This window comes from Aristolochia californica, unplaced genomic scaffold, assembly GCF_029961685.1.
Source record: "Aristolochia californica isolate CCGP_79_NKW_82.1479 unplaced genomic scaffold, dmAriCali1.0.hap1 SCAF_6, whole genome shotgun sequence".
Taxonomy (NCBI): Eukaryota; Viridiplantae; Streptophyta; class Magnoliopsida; order Piperales; family Aristolochiaceae; genus Aristolochia; species Aristolochia californica.
Window position 1 is genome coordinate 5,962,964 of NW_027182257.1, and position 15,701 is coordinate 5,978,664.

At 39.1% G+C, this 15,701-nt stretch overlaps 2 protein-coding genes across 3 annotated transcripts; one reads left to right on the forward strand and one right to left on the reverse strand.

Annotated features, from left to right (window-relative positions):
- Window positions 1–1,434: 1,434 nt before the first annotated feature.
- LOC137934146 (histone-lysine N-methyltransferase, H3 lysine-9 specific SUVH6-like) lies at window positions 1,435–5,443 on the forward strand. Of its 2 annotated transcripts, XR_011109158.1 has the most exons (3): window positions 1,435–1,519; window positions 1,647–4,850; window positions 5,007–5,443. XR_011109158.1 is itself a non-coding variant. In XM_068778393.1 (2 exons), exons 1-2 carry the CDS (start codon window positions 1,501–1,503, stop codon window positions 4,757–4,759), a joined length of 3,132 nt encoding a protein of 1,043 aa, XP_068634494.1. In that variant the 5' UTR covers window positions 1,435–1,500; the 3' UTR covers window positions 4,760–5,000. The 2 variants fall into 2 exon arrangements, 1 of the variants encoding a protein (XP_068634494.1); XM_068778393.1 differs by lacking the exon at window positions 5,007–5,443 and having other exon boundaries at window positions 1,647–5,000.
- Window positions 5,444–15,030: 9,587 nt separating this feature from the next.
- LOC137935212 (putative glycine-rich cell wall structural protein 1) lies at window positions 15,031–15,483 on the reverse strand. Its single transcript, XM_068779905.1, has one exon. It carries the CDS (start codon window positions 15,481–15,483, stop codon window positions 15,031–15,033), a length of 453 nt encoding a protein of 150 aa, XP_068636006.1.
- Window positions 15,484–15,701: the final 218 nt, after the last annotated feature.

Genomic DNA, 15,701 nt, shown 5'->3' on the forward strand with positions numbered 1-15,701 from the left:
TGTCAGTCATCTACATGATCTTCATCTTCACACTTGATTGGTGTAGTGTTGACGACTTCATGTGCACTAGAAAACAACAATTTCCATTGTTAGTGCCCCAACATGAGAAAAACATAAAAAATAAGAGAATGCCTACCCCAAATTAAGTAAAGCAATCATTATTACTACACGAATAAGTTATTTAATGTATAATTAAATATATTAATTAATTAAATTAGATATTTTATTATGCATTAATATGATAATTATGTGAGCCAATAAAATACGCACATGATTAATTACAAGAAATAAATAAATAATGTTATAAATGATTTTTGAATAACATTAAGATATGTTTTAATATTAAAAACCACTAGTTTAATATAATAATAATAAATTAATATAATAAATAATTTTTATATTTATCAATAACATAATATATTTTATGTATTACTAATTAATAATATATTGTCACAAAATTTAAAACCATTGGTTTAATTAATTATAGCAATGGGATAATTAAACCAAAATAATTTATCAAATATTTATTTTAATAATATTTTAATTATGACTATTAAATCTCTATTTTAATATAGTACTTATAAATAAATATATTAAATAAATAAAAATAATTATTTTATAAATAAAAATTATTAATTAATGATTTTTTTGACTATAGTTTAATTTTTTCTAACTAAGGAAAAATTAAACCATCGTCTACGGCGACGGCGGCGAGCTAGCGGGCAATGTCGATAGAGGCGGCGCTCCAATGGTACGCCGAGAGGGATAAGAGAGAGAGGCTGAGAGAGAAGAGAAGTCGTCATCAAGGGAGGAAGGCCTCCCTCTCGACCTCCGTCGCAGAGCCTCTCGACCTCCCGTACTCTGCGATGGAGGTCGAGAGGGAGAGGCCATAGAGAGGCAGACTGAAGTGAGATGCTGAAGCCGAGAGAGGGAGCAGAGAGATGGATGCCAAAGCCGAGAGAAGGGGTGCGGGAACGAAATGAGAGGGGCGCGCTCGTTTCATGTATGAGAGGGGTGTGCTCGTTTCATGTACATGAATGCCAAAATTGGGCAGAAAACATTTACCACCGTTTACGCTTTGGACATGATCTCCTGAGTCATGTTAGTCATGTATATGACTTACCTCAGGACATGAATTGAGTAATACGGCAGACGTTCATGTCCCCCCCCCCACCCCCCCCCCCCCCCCCCCCCCCCCCTAGTGAGACATGAATGTAATTGTTCTCATTAGGCCAAATGATTTGGGGGATTTCCATCTCAAGTGAGAAACCATTTGTGAAACCGGAATCAGGTTTCTTCAATTATCCGGACTTGGATGCAACATTTTCCCCCCCTCTTTATGTAAATACACGAGCTTAAGGCCATATTAAATACAAACATGTTCGATTGGGAGACATATTCTGGAAAAAGCATTTTGGAAATCAGACCGTTTGTGAAACCGCTCCTTTTGTTTCTTTTTTGATTCCCGGCCTCGCGGCACCGGGAGCGTCATCCCTCGAAATGGAGCATCTTCTCGCAGGTCAGCATCCATCCTTCAAGCCTAGGGTTATTTTCTTTTCGTTTTAATTCTTCTTCCTCGAATTTTCTTACCGTTTCTCGAGCGTTCTTGGATTTATAATTATTATTTTACTGATTTTGTTTGTCAGAACCTGGCTGTTTAAGCAACGGACATGTTGCCCAGGAGCCTCCAAAAAAAACTAGTAATGAAGGTATAGTGGAGATTTCGTTTAATAACAGGTCAGTTAAGCTTCCTCGGCGGAAAGTCTCTGCTGTTAGAAATTTTCCCCCGGGCTGTGGGCGATTTGCAGAAAACCTCAGTCAAGGAAAACCTAACGATGATGTTGTTTCTGATCATATTTCTGAGAGTCTAAATATTAAGATAGAGACGTCCTCCATTCAACCTGACACTGTCGAGCCATTAAAAGACACAAAATTGGCAGAAAGTTTAAACCCTCCCCAGGATGTCGACCTTGCAAATAACTTGGATATGGTAAATGGTGTAATAAAAGACTTTGTGGAGCCATCAGACCAAACAATTACAGATGAGCCACCAAAAGCTTCAAATCCTGAAACAAGAGAAAGCTTGGGAGAACTTACTGACTTGGGGAAAAGTGATGAGCCAAAAATTTTGGAGGGACCCAATTTAATTCAGCTTGAGCCGGTGAAAATGTCAAGTGCTTTGGAGCAGACTGAAGCTATCCATCTGGCAAAAGATTTTGCGTCACCCCAAATTCCTACTTCTGCTGTTGAAGCTAAAGAGGAGTATCAGCAAAAAGAGTACGTTTGTATGAGACGAGTTTCGGCCATACGAGATTTTCCTCCATATTGTGGAAGACATGCTCCACAACTTAGTAAAGAAGAATGCCTTGAATTCCTTGCCAAAAACAGGAAAGTTATTGCAGATTCTGAGAAGCCTATTTTAGAAAGTGTGCCACCAATGGATATTGTTAAATCTAATGTTTTGGATGCCAATTTAGAAGTCAAAAGTACAGTTAAAGTTGAGCATGCTTATCATGTTAAAATTGAGGACACATCAGGACAAGATGATGAACTTCAGGTGGTGGCTGCTGATGAGAGTAAGTTAGATATCTCAGGTGCCAGAGAAACTAGTACAGGAAAAAGAGATAAAGTAGTCCGAAGTTCAGCGGTTGCTCCCGAGGAGAGTAAATTAAAATTTTCAGGTGTGATAAAAACTAGTAGAGGAAAGAGTGATAAAGTAGTCAGAAGATCAGTGGTGGGTGCTGATGAGAGTAAATTAAATCGATCAGGTGTGATAAAAAATAGTAGAGGAAAAAGTGCTAAAGTAGTCCAAAGTTCAGTTGTGGGAGGGGATTCTAAGGATAACTTAGTAGGAGGATCAAATAGCGAAAATTATGAGATAGTTGTATACCAGAGTGAAGAACTGAATGTGGAATCCTTTGCTGATAAGGTTGTTGTACTGGCTTTAATGGCTGCACCAAACTGCCCATGGCGTCATGATAAGAAATTTCCCAAGTCCAAAAAAGATATAAAACCATTGATTAATTCTGATAGAACCAAAGTCAAAAAGGAAAAAAAGGAGTACCACCATTCTTTAGATCGAGAAAAGGTAAATGAGAAAGGTGTTCGTCTGGGAAACATGTTGCCAGATTTTTGTGTAACTCTTACTCCATTTGGTGTTCCTAGTTTGGAGAGGAAAAATAATGATATCGAAGAGAATGCTCGTAAGAAAGTAAGAGAGACTCTTCGTTTGTTTCAAGTTTGCTGTAGGAAACTTTTGCAAGAAGAAGAATCCAAGTCGAAGGACCAAGGACAGACAACTAAGCGGGTGGATCTTAGGGCTTCCAGTCTCCTAAAGGAAAAGAACAAATGGGTAAACACTGGGAAACAAATTCTTGGGAGTGTTCCTGGAGTTGAGCTCGGGGATGAGTTTCACTTTAGGGTGGAGCTTGCCATTATAGGCCTTCACCGCCAATATATGGCAGGTATTGATTATCTAAAAGAAAATGGACATCAATTAGCCACTAGCATTGTTGCTTCTGGTGGTTATAATGATGAACTTGACAATTCTGATGTGTTGATATACTCAGGCCATGGAGGGCAAAATGCATCTGGAGATAAGAAACATGAGGACCAAAAACTAATACGGGGAAATCTGGCCTTGAAAAACAGTATGGAAGCTCAGACACCAGTTCGGGTAATCCGTGGATTTAAAGAGAAAGCTAGTGATGCATACCAAGATTCAAAATCAAAGATGGTAGCGACCTACACATATGATGGACTCTATCTAGTGGAGAAATATTGGATGGAGAAAGAGCATCATGGAGGCTCTGTATTTAAGTTTCAGATGAGAAGAATGCCAGGGCAACCAGAGTTGGCTCTTAGAATCATGAAAAAGACAAAAAAATCATCAGTTAGGGAAGGTCTTTGTATAGTAGACATATCTGAGGGAAATGAAAGAATACCAATTAGTGCTGTGAACTTAATTGATGATGAGAAGCCATACCCTTTCAAATACATCACCAAGGCGATCTATCCGTCTTGGTACAATCCTGAACCTCCAAGGGGTTGTGATTGCACCAAAGGGTGCTCAGATTCTGAGAACTGTTTTTGTGCAGTTAAGAATGGAGGGGAGATTCCTTTCAACCATGATGGTGCTATTGTGGAAGCGAAGCCCCTTGTTTATGAGTGTGGGCCCTCATGTAAGTGCCCTCCATCGTGCTACAATCGAGTTAGCCAGCGGGGAATAAAAGTCCATCTAGAGGTTTTCAAAACTGAAGCGAGGGGGTGGGGAGTTCGATCTTTGACTTCCATCCCCTCTGGCAGTTTCATATGTGAGTATACTGGGGTGGTCCTCAAAGATACTGAGGCAGAAGAAAGGACTGGTAATGATGAGTATCTGTTTGATATTGGAAATAACTATAATGACCATTCTCTCTGGGATGGGTTGTCTACTGTTATACCTGCTTTACAAACAAATGCAATATGTGAGGTGGTGGAGACAGTGGGATTCACAATCGATGCAGCTGATTATGGGAATGTGGGCAGGTTTATCAACCATAGTTGTTCGCCAAATCTCTATGCACAGAATTTGCTTTATGATCACGATGACAAGACACTGCCTCATATTATGTTTTTTGCAGCAGAAAATATACCTCCTCTTCAGGAGCTTACTTATCATTACAATTACACTATAGACCAAGTACGAGATGCCAATGGCGATATAAAGAAGAAACCTTGTTTTTGTGGTTCTCATGAGTGTACTGGCAGGTTGTATTGAAACTGATAGGAGGTGAGCTTTCAGTAACCAGTTGGCAATTTTTGAAGCTTGAAGTTTGATGCTGCGGATCATTGGTTAGCTGTTCTACGCTGTAAGCTTTTTGTTAACCATAGTTTTTGACTTGTATTAAGTTTAGCATCTGTATGTGCCATAGGAAAGTAAATGACAGTATACCATGTCCATTGCAAAGCAGTTCGTTGTAGAATCAAGTGTGGTTTTATCATCTTCATTTTTTGCGTATTTTCAGATCATTCAATTTCACAAGTTGTTGATTTGTATGTATGGGGATTGGTTAATCGGTTGCTCCAGCAAATTCATGCACCAGAACAATCAAACTGATGGGGAATGAGCACACCAATTTCCCTCATGCAAAGGTTCACTCTCACCTAACCATGTGATGGATTGGATGCATCAAAGGGTTGGACCACCCAATACAGCAAATTCAAGCTCAATTTGTGGTAAGAGATCTGTTGCTGACCTAGTTTTCATATTGGACTAATAGCACAAAAGAAAGGCTGTAAACAATATATCAAAAGTTGACAGTAGGCAATTGTAGATCTTGAATTTGGAGAAACTGTTGCTCCTACTACCAAGCCGTCTGGCAGACACCTTTGGCCCAAGATATAACAGTTTTAAAGTCTCCTTCCACACTATGAGTAGGGAGGGGGTGCACTAATAGTACTAATCAAGCTCAAGAACCTTCACAAACATAAAGGAGTTTAGTTTTAGCAGTGTGGAATGATTTTTATAAATTTTAAAAAGATGGCATAGACATGGCTAGAAGTAATTATTGTAAAATTGAACTGAAATCACCTAGAAAAAATGGAATATCTACTTACTTTCAGCATTTGAGGAGGTGTCCAAAATCTTAACATTAGGCAACAATTACTATCATCTACACAACAAGCTAGTGGAGTCACAAATCATGTATTTAATCTAGAGAGACTTAGATTTAGTATGACTAAGTGGGTTGTATTAGAGGAACAACCATTGAATGCAATTGAAAGTCCACACTTTGTATCAACTCATTTCTCGTACTACTTTGAAAAGAGACCTCTTGAAGATGTATAATAGTGAAAAGCCAGGGGTTCTGAATGAGTTGGATAAACTTTCTAATGGAGTTGCTATCACTTCTTACATGTTGACTTCAATGCAAAAGAAAAGGTACATGGCCATTAGTGTTGATAAAAGTGCATTTTGTGGTATGTCTTAGACTTATATCTATACTTCTTGTTTATGGTATTTGCATATCTTATATTATGTTTACACTAGTGTTGATAAAATATTTTGTACTTTTTTTCATTAGGTTTGCTTTTATTCCTTATCCTTAGATAAAAAGATGTGTTGTATAAAGTTCTATTGGATTATTTTTTTTTGGATCGAAATATAAAAAGAAATTTGTCTTGCACTACTGTCGACAATTGTTCTACTAATAATGCTTGTATAACATTACTAAGGGAACAACTTTCTCACCCTCTATTGAATTTATGGAAAAAAAAAAATACTTCATTGACTTATTATAATCAGAGTATATGAACCTCTATTTATAATAGAAGAAGGTAGTAAAGTCCAATTACAATTAAACTATATTTGTCCCAATTACACCCAAACTCTAACACTTAAAGATAAGTCCTAACATAATTAAATAAACCAATATAAATAGAAGACTATCATGACTAAAACACATTTAAACTGAAACTCTTCTGTGGGTCCATATCTTATGGGCTTGGGCCCATCTTCCAACATTCTTAGATATGTGAGTCTTCCTTGGTTGTGTGATCTTGGGCCAATCTTCCATCATTCTTAGATATGTGAGTCTTTCTTGGTCGTGTGAGCTTGGGCTAATCTTCCATCATTCTTAAATATGTGGGTCTTCCTTGGTCGTGTAGGTTTGGTTCCAACACTCCTCAAGCTGGGGGTGAGAGAACATCATGAACTCCCAGCTTGCTGCAAATGAAGTATAGGATCTTCTTGTATAAAATGGTAGTCATCCATATCTTCCAACACTCCCCCTCGCATTGGTGGTCTCTTCCATGAACCCCAACTGGCATAAGATAAGTGAGAGTAAAATCACTCCAAGGCATATGATATTATCTATACGCAATGCTCATAAGTGTAATAAAACTCCTCCATCATTGTGTCCCTCCACGGGGCAACGACTTTCAAGTGATAAGAGTAATAAATGCCAATTAAGGGGGTATAACATAGATGTAGTAATAAGCTCCTCCATCACGATCTCCCAACCCGGGCACCAACTCTCACAGGTAGAAATGGGTGATAAGTGGGTAATGTTTGTCATTCACAAGATGGTGATAAAAGACCCACGGGTATATATATAAGTCTCAATAGACTTAAAAACACTCATATGTATACATGATAGACTTAAACTCCTGACCAAAGCAACACTCAAAAGATTGACCCAAATATATGTGTGAGAGTCAAATAAAGGATGGTATGAGAAAGGATACTAAGGCTACCACTTCTTCAATAATAATGCCTCATCCAAAGAGACACAATAGCAGCAACTGAAAAAGGCTTAGACCCATATAACACGAACCAAAATAATAAAATCCTTGTAAAATGACCCATGAAATAATCCAATGTAAGTATCTGTACCAAATAATATGTTGACCAAGGAATAATAATCCAGTCTGAGAAAAAGTACTGAGTTGCGTCGAGACAAATAGTAGACCAATATATCTGAGTCGCGGCAAAAATATGTATAAACTTTGGCCCTGGACACATATACCGAGGTAGAAAATAAGTGGGTCACGTTTGAGTTGACTCACTGAGTTGACCTGGACCGTGTTGGCCCAAGTTAACTCGGTGGAATTTGAAACATCAAGTGATCGTTGATTCGTAGGGAACTCGGCCCTATCCGGGTTGGGTCAGAACAGGCGTGGGCTGGTGTAAGACTCAGAACTAGGATTTAATTTTTCTCAATACTTCCAAAAATAAATGGTTTGACGAGAGCAGAGATAATCGCTGGTTTGAGAACAGAGATAAATCCGGCAGAGGAAATAATCTAGCAAAATAATTTCGGAATGACAGCAAGACAAAAACAACAACTCGATAGATAACTTCCGAAACAACATCTGAAACAAAGATATGATCCCAAATTGACAACCAACGAAGCAGAGAGCAATACCATGCGTGCTTCAGAAAAAAATGCCAGCGAGGCTAGTGCCAGTAACAACGTGAGTCTAGGAAGACGATTCTGATGGCTTTTGAATGTTGTCTTTCGTCCTCCCAAAATGGCAACCCAGCGATGATCAGACAGAACTAGAAAATCAGTAGCGTGTTTTTTGTGAGGATAGACGGAAGGTACCTCTGGTTGACAACAAAGGATCAGTAACTGAAGATGAATGTTGATGATAATTCGATGGAATAGAGGTTGCGACCTTCTGACGACATAAATCAGTGACTGGATTTCTCCAAGGATGAAAGATGCGTAGGAGCCCAAATTTGTGCCACCAAAGAATCTGGCTTGGGACATTCAAGTCCGACCAGGCGGCAACCATGGCCTACGCCATCAAGCTTCAGAGCGGGAGAGCAGCTTCAGAGAGAGGGATCGTCGTTATCACCGGTCATGAACCAGAAACTCTTAGAAATAGAATAGCGGTATAGAGGTGAAAAACATAAAGCAACTAACGGGTGTAGAGACTGAAAAAATATAACCACGGTTGATTTTCAGGACTCCATGGATTTAGCTCATTGAGAAAAAGGGAGAGACCAATTGGGAGAAAACCAGATGAAGAAAAGGTTATGGACTTGATGTCCTAACCCTCCCCCTGAAGATCTATTTATAGATTAATGAAACTATTGTATTACAATAATACCCCTGAACTTAGGGTTTAGGGTTTAGGGCTTTAACCTTGCAACTTTAATCTAATTACATCAATGTCATCTCTATGAGATGACTATTTATTTACCATTCGGCCATCATTGTATGTGGGCCTATGGACCTTCTCCTTGATATATGGGTCTTGAGCCCATCTTCTATATCTCTTAGATGTATGGGCCTTCTTTGGTTTTATGGGCTTGAACCCATCTTCCAACACACTTGAATATATAGGTCTTCCTTGGTCGTATGGGCTTGGGCCCTATTTTCCAACACTCATCCTCAAGCTGGGGGTGAGAGAACATTATGAACTCCCAGCTTGTTGCAAATGGTGTATAAAATCTTTTTGTATAAAATGGTAGTCCTCCATATCTTCTAATACTCTCCTCACACTGGTGCTCTCGTTCATGAGGCCCAGCTGGCATAACATAAGTGAGAGTAGCATCACTTCAAGTCGTATGACATTGCTCCATAATCTAGTCAAATAACTCATGTTAGATGTTCGGCACACTCCTATCTTCTATAGGTAGTGTTAGGGGTGGCATCGAGTCGAGCCGAGCCCGAACCTGCCTATGTTCGAGCCGAGCTTGATTTGAATATTTCGAGCCAAGCTTCGAGTCGAACCTCGTCTCGAGGCTAAAATTATTATTGAGCTCAAGCCCACAAATTTTAACCGAGTTCGAGCCCAGCTCGAGCTTCAACATACATTTAAAATTTTTCAAAAAAGATATATAAAATAAATTGTATATAAAATTATGCATACATTTTACATAAAATTGGGTATGACATCTACATAAAATTGGGCATAACCTATATATATAATACATGTATAAGTTTGGACATGACCTCTACTTAAAATTGAGCATAATCTATGTATATAATACCTATATAAAATTCGACATGACCTCTACTTAAAATTGGGCGTAATCTATATACATAATACCTGCATAAACACTCCATAAACACTCCATAAAATTGTCTATACATTCCATAAACACTCCATAAAATTATCTATACATTCCATAAACACTCCATAAATACTCCATAAAATTGTCTATACATTCCATAAACACTCCATAAACACTCCATAAAATTGTTTATACATTCCATAAACACTCCATGAAACTATTTATACACTCCATACACTCCATAAAATAGTCTAAACACTTCATACAATAATCAAACACAACAAAATTAAATGAAATATCACTATCAATTTACAATCACCCAAATAAAAATTATAAATCCTTTAAATAAAATCTTAGTACTATTAGAGACTTACTAGAAAATTACAAGAAATATTTTAAATTTTTTTTAGGAAAGTTAAATGGACCTCTTATTGCCTCTTCTAAGGAAATAAATAAAAATTAATAATTATTTTAATATATTACTATACTTATCGATACATTTTTAATCAAATAAAATGTCAAACACAAAATTGCTATGAAAATTGCATCATGCTAAAAGTATTATATCATCAACTGTCAAATACTTATTCAAATTTTTTTTATACGGTTTTCTAGCCCATCTTGGCAAGAAAATCTTACTTAGAAAATTATATGATTTTTTAACAAGAATTTATAATTATAAAAATATTTTAAAAAACATGAGGCATTAATGGTCCCTATATTTCTACTAAAAATGTATTTTTAACATTTATTGAAAAAAAATATTTTTTCAATTTCTTCAAGAGCAATGAGGAAGGGACAAAGAGCTTTTTTTCCTTGTTTATAAATTCACACATACGACTTTGTGGGGGGGGGGGGGGGGGGGGGGGGGGGGGGGGGGGGGGGGGGTGGGAGGTGGGGGGCGCGAGAAGGTGCGACTCCGGTTTTTTGCCGAGACGACGGGGAGCGAAGGCGCGACGCCGGCGATCACCTATTGTCAGTGACGATGGAAGCGGCGGCGATAGAAACAGAGGAGGCGAAAAAATTGGAGGGAATGTAGCGGTCGACGAAGAGCTGTCGACAGCGACAGAGGCGACAGACGGGAGGGGCTCGACGTCCACCCCTCGGCTCCTGCTCTCAATCCCCAACTCCCGATCCCGATCCCGTGACTCGCCCGTTAACGAGCCGGCTCGCGAGCTTTCGAGCCGAACCTTGATTCGGTCGAGCTCGACTCGTTAACTCAAACACGCTGATTTTGGATCTCGAGCTCGAGAGATACTGAATCGAACCGAGCCGAACTCGAGCCACTCGCGAGTCGGCTCGGTTCGAAGCCACCCCTAGGTAGTGTCACTAGTGGCTCGAGTTCGGCTCGGTTCGAAGCCACCCCTAGGTAGTGTCACTTCTATTAATCTAGGTAGCGGGTCTATTCACTAAAGGATAATAAAAAAGAAAAAAACTTCTCCATCTGTGTCCCTCCACAAGATAATGTCTCTCAATTGGTAGGAATAATAAATAACATTAATGGGGAGAAGTGGGCTTATTTATCATGGTGTCCCAATTCGGACACTGACTCTCATGGTGTCCCAACCGTGATATTTTTGAGAGTTAAATTAATGATGGTGTCCCAATCCTGGCACCGACTCTCATGGTGTCCCAACCGTGATATTTTTTAGAGTCAAATACATTATGGTATGAGAAAAGGTACTGAGGCCACCTATTCTTTAATAATAATGTCTCATCCAAAGATACACAATAACAGCAGCTGATATGGGCTTGGGCCCATTAACACGAACCAAAATAATCCTTGTAAAATTGACCCGTGAAATAATTTAATGCAAATATCTGTACCAAATAATATGCTGACCAAGGAATAATATGTCAATTCTTCAAAATAATATTCTAGCTAGAGAAAAATTTACCAAGTCGCGTTGAATCAAATAGTAGACCAATATATTTGAATTGTTGTAGAAATATGCATATGCTTTGGTCCAGACATGTTTATCGAGGCAAAAAATAAGTGGCCCGAGTCAGATTGACCCAGACCCGAGTTGGCCTGGACCGAGTTGACTCGGTCTGAGTTGGCCTAGGTTGACTCGGTAAGGAACATAAGTCACGCTCGGGTTGGCAAGTTCGTTGGGTTTGCTGGGAATTCGGCCAATCTGGTTGGTCTGGAACAGGCGATGAACCGGCGCAATGAAATTTTCCTAACTTAGGAAATCTAAATAAAGCAACAGTATAGAGCTCGGAAGGCAACTTTCCAAACAGCAAGATTTCGGACAGAGTGGACTTACCGAAAAAACTTCACTCCATAAGAGATCTTCCAGAAATATCATATAGAAAATCATATAGAAACCTTCCTTCCTATTTCTGCATTCGAGCAACAGTTTCCAGAAACAACAACAATGCTCGATGGAGAATCGACAATAGTAACTTCCGAAAATAATACTAGATGATCAATAAGTTTCTAGAATTATAGCCTTATGTGTTATCTCTCGGCAAAGTGAGGATAGACAGAGTTATCTTCCGGATTAACAACAACACAAAACCTTCCAAGCTAGAGATTGTCGATTCTGATATCTTCGGAAGAAGAAAAAAATATGCCAGCAACAGTAGAAAAACAGATATGGAAACCAGAGGAGTTTCTGAAATTTGTTTTAAATCCGGCTACAATATCATTTTCTTCCCCGCAGCGCCGAACAGAGGCAGATTAAACTTTCTTTCTCCCCCTCAGTGGAAGTTGTAATGGACATCAACTTAGTAACTCAGTGGAGATTGAGGTCGTCGTTTCCTGCGACACCAACGGAGCTGAACAACAACGTACTTTCCAAACAAAGTGGGCTTCTCGATAGAACGATAAATCACGACAGCAACAGAACGGAGATATTCATAGCAGTGGCAAAACAATGATAATAATCAGAAGTATGCTAGTAGTAGATTCACGAGGAAGACCAGTCAAGAAGATTCAGATAAAAACCACGGTTAGTAAGTTGTTGGAACTACTCCATCGTGATACGATGATAATGGCAGAATTTGAGCAAAGACAGAGTAGGGGCAGAAGAAAACTAGAAGTAAAATTAAAAATACAGAAGTATTAACTATGAAAAAGAACCAAAACATGAAAGCAAAAAAAAAAAAAAAAAAAGTGCACGAGACTGAATAAAAGAGAGGAAAAAAAAATTCCAACCCTAAACAGAGGAAAATGAAAACTAAAAAACCATAGTTGGAATCCTGAAAATCAAAGCTCTGGTACCATGTTGATTTTTCAGGACTCCATGGATTTAGCTCATGCAGAAAAAGGGTAAGAGACCCATTGGGAGAAAACCATAGGAAGAAGAGGTTATGGACTTGTTGTCCTAACCCTCCCCCTAAAACTCTATTTATAGATTAATGAAACTATTGTATCACCATAATACCCTTGGAACTTTAATCTAATTACATCAATGCCATCTCTATGAGATGATTCTTTATTTACCATCATGTCATCATTGTATTTGAGTTTATGGGCCTTCTCCTTGATTTGTAGGCCTTGAGCCCGTCTTCTATATCTCTTGGATGTATGTGTCATCCTGGATCTTATGGGCTAGAGTCCATCTTGCAACACACTTGGATATGTTGGGTCTTCCTTGGTCGTGTGGGTTTGGGCTCTGTCTTCTAACAAACACGGACCTAAACTGCTAGAGATAATATATTAAAAAAAAATCGCATTACCTTTGTGGGTTGATAGAGTCAATTCACATAACTTGCTCTGATACCATATTGAATTTATGAAAAAGATAAATACTTCATTGGCTTATTATAATCAAAGTACATGAACTTCTATTTATAATAGAGGAAGGTGGTAGAGTCCAATTATAATTAAACTATTTTTTTCCCAATTACAATCAAACTCTAACACTTAAATATAAGTCCTAGCATAATTAAATAACCCAATATAAATAGAAAAATATCATGACTAAAACACCTTTAAACTAAAACTCTTTTGTGGGTCCATATCTTATGGGTTTGGGCTCATCTTCCAACATTCTTAGATATGTAGGCTTTCCTTGGTCATGTGAGTTCTGGCCTATCTTTTGTAGGTCCATATCTTATGGGCTTGGGCCCATCATTCAACACCCTCTTTTGCTCGATGGAGAGTTTTTATATGTTAGATGTAGCAGTTATATTTTAATCACAGTTGTTCAAGCAAATATTGGACAAATAAAAGAAATGATGGAGATTTTAAGAGATTGAGTTGTGTATTGAATTGCAAGCGCTCAAAAGAGTTTTAAAAAGAAGTTAATTTTGGATTGTAAAATCTGTTGGAACTCCACCCATAAGATACTTCAAGTCGCTTTAGAATATAAAGACTTTATGTGAAAATTGAACTTGTAATTGTCAATTGAAGAAGAATAGAGAATGACAACGGAAATATGTTCTGGGTAGGAGATGTTTAGAGAAGTCACTAAGTTATTCTCATGTACTAAATACCCCACGTTAAACATTTTTTTTGCAAAAATATGTGATATTAAGGATTATATTAACTAGGTGGAGTGAGTCCGTCGATTATGATATTTCCTTAATAGCAAAACCAATGCTTAGCAAATTTGACAAGTATGGGAAGAATTGTTCTTTAGTTTTGGCTATTGAGTTGTGTTAGATCAAGGTATAAAATAGACATAATTGGGGCTTTACTATTGCAAGTTATAGATGGATGAGAGGAAATGTCCAACATTGTCATTGATTGCCAAAAATATATTGGTTGTCCCTATTTCTATTGTTTTATCTGAGTTATCTTTAGCACTGACAATGGATTTGCCAATTACTATAGAAACCTTAATGTATGTGCAAGATTGGGTTGGAAAACTGAATTCAGAGGTGGGATCCTATTAATTTTACTTAATAGTTCATTATTTATTTTAAAAATATGAATTTTACTGGTTAATTTCCTTGACAAAGCTATGCAGGGGATCCGATCCCATCTTCTTCTCAAACCCGGATAACTCGGGCCTGCAATTGCGGTGCATGAGTGAATCAATTAATTTCCTTGGACTTGTCCGTTTCTTCCCCCTGGAGAAGATGGTGATTGAGAGCAATGGAAGTTGGTGGGAGACAGAGAGTGCATCCAGGCAAGAACTGCAAAACCTCGCTTTCAAAAGGCGCCACGAGAAACACCAGCCCGGAGTCGGAGCAGGTACCAGTTCATCACCTGTCGCAAGAGTTGATTAACAAGAAATCCTTTTTAAAAACCTTCTGAGTTCTCATCATCGACAACCATAACACCTGGATAAGTATCAAATCACATAGATATCGCGACATGGCGCGCGTAAGAACTTGATGCAAACTCGAATGAGGACTACACAGAGAATATCTGCAACATACACAGTTGAACTGTTTTCTTCCTGCTCATTCCAGACGATGAAGACGACAAACATATACTGCAAACGTAGTATTACAAACTCTTCTGCTACAAAGATATGAGCATCTAATCTTCTCTATATAATTTAAGTATCCTAGCCACACCTTTCTCTTATATACTCATCTAGTATTGAGAAATTAATTGCAGTTCAGGCGCCACTGCCGGAAGTGTGAGGAGAATGGTTGCCGTGCGCTCCAGAACCAGCGCCACCAGAGCCGCCACCCTGACCGCCAGACCCTCTACCTTGTCCGGACCCTCCAGCTTGCGCTCCACCGCCGCCGGATCCATACCCATATCCAGAACCAGAACCTGTCCCGGACCCGTAACCAAACCCAAATCCCCTCGCTGCCCCACTCGGCGACCTGGCGGAGCCGGAACCGTAACCCCATCCACTCCTGGGAGCAGACCCCCACCCCCAGCTGTAGTCCCATGAGCCAGAAGGGCCGGAACCATGACCGGAGCCAGTACGAGGCCCCCTGCCGGAGAAGTCTGGCGGGGACGCTCTGCCACCGCCTGCGTTATCGTAGGCCGCGGAGGCGTAGGCAAGTACGAGGAGAGAGAAGAAAAGGAAGAGGAATCTGTTTCCATTCAAACGATCCATGTTTGTTTGTATTCGAAGAAGGGACGAATCGTGCGATGCGTTTGAAGTAATGGGGTTGTCTTGCTCTGATTTAAAGCCTTGAAAGGACCGGAGAAACAAAATACAAACGGGAGAGTGCCCGTGACAGAGATCTGGTTGGGAGTTATCGACAACCCACGACAGATTCCACCACCGCCCTTTGAAAAAAGCAGAGTTGGATAATTTTCATCCTCCCAGAT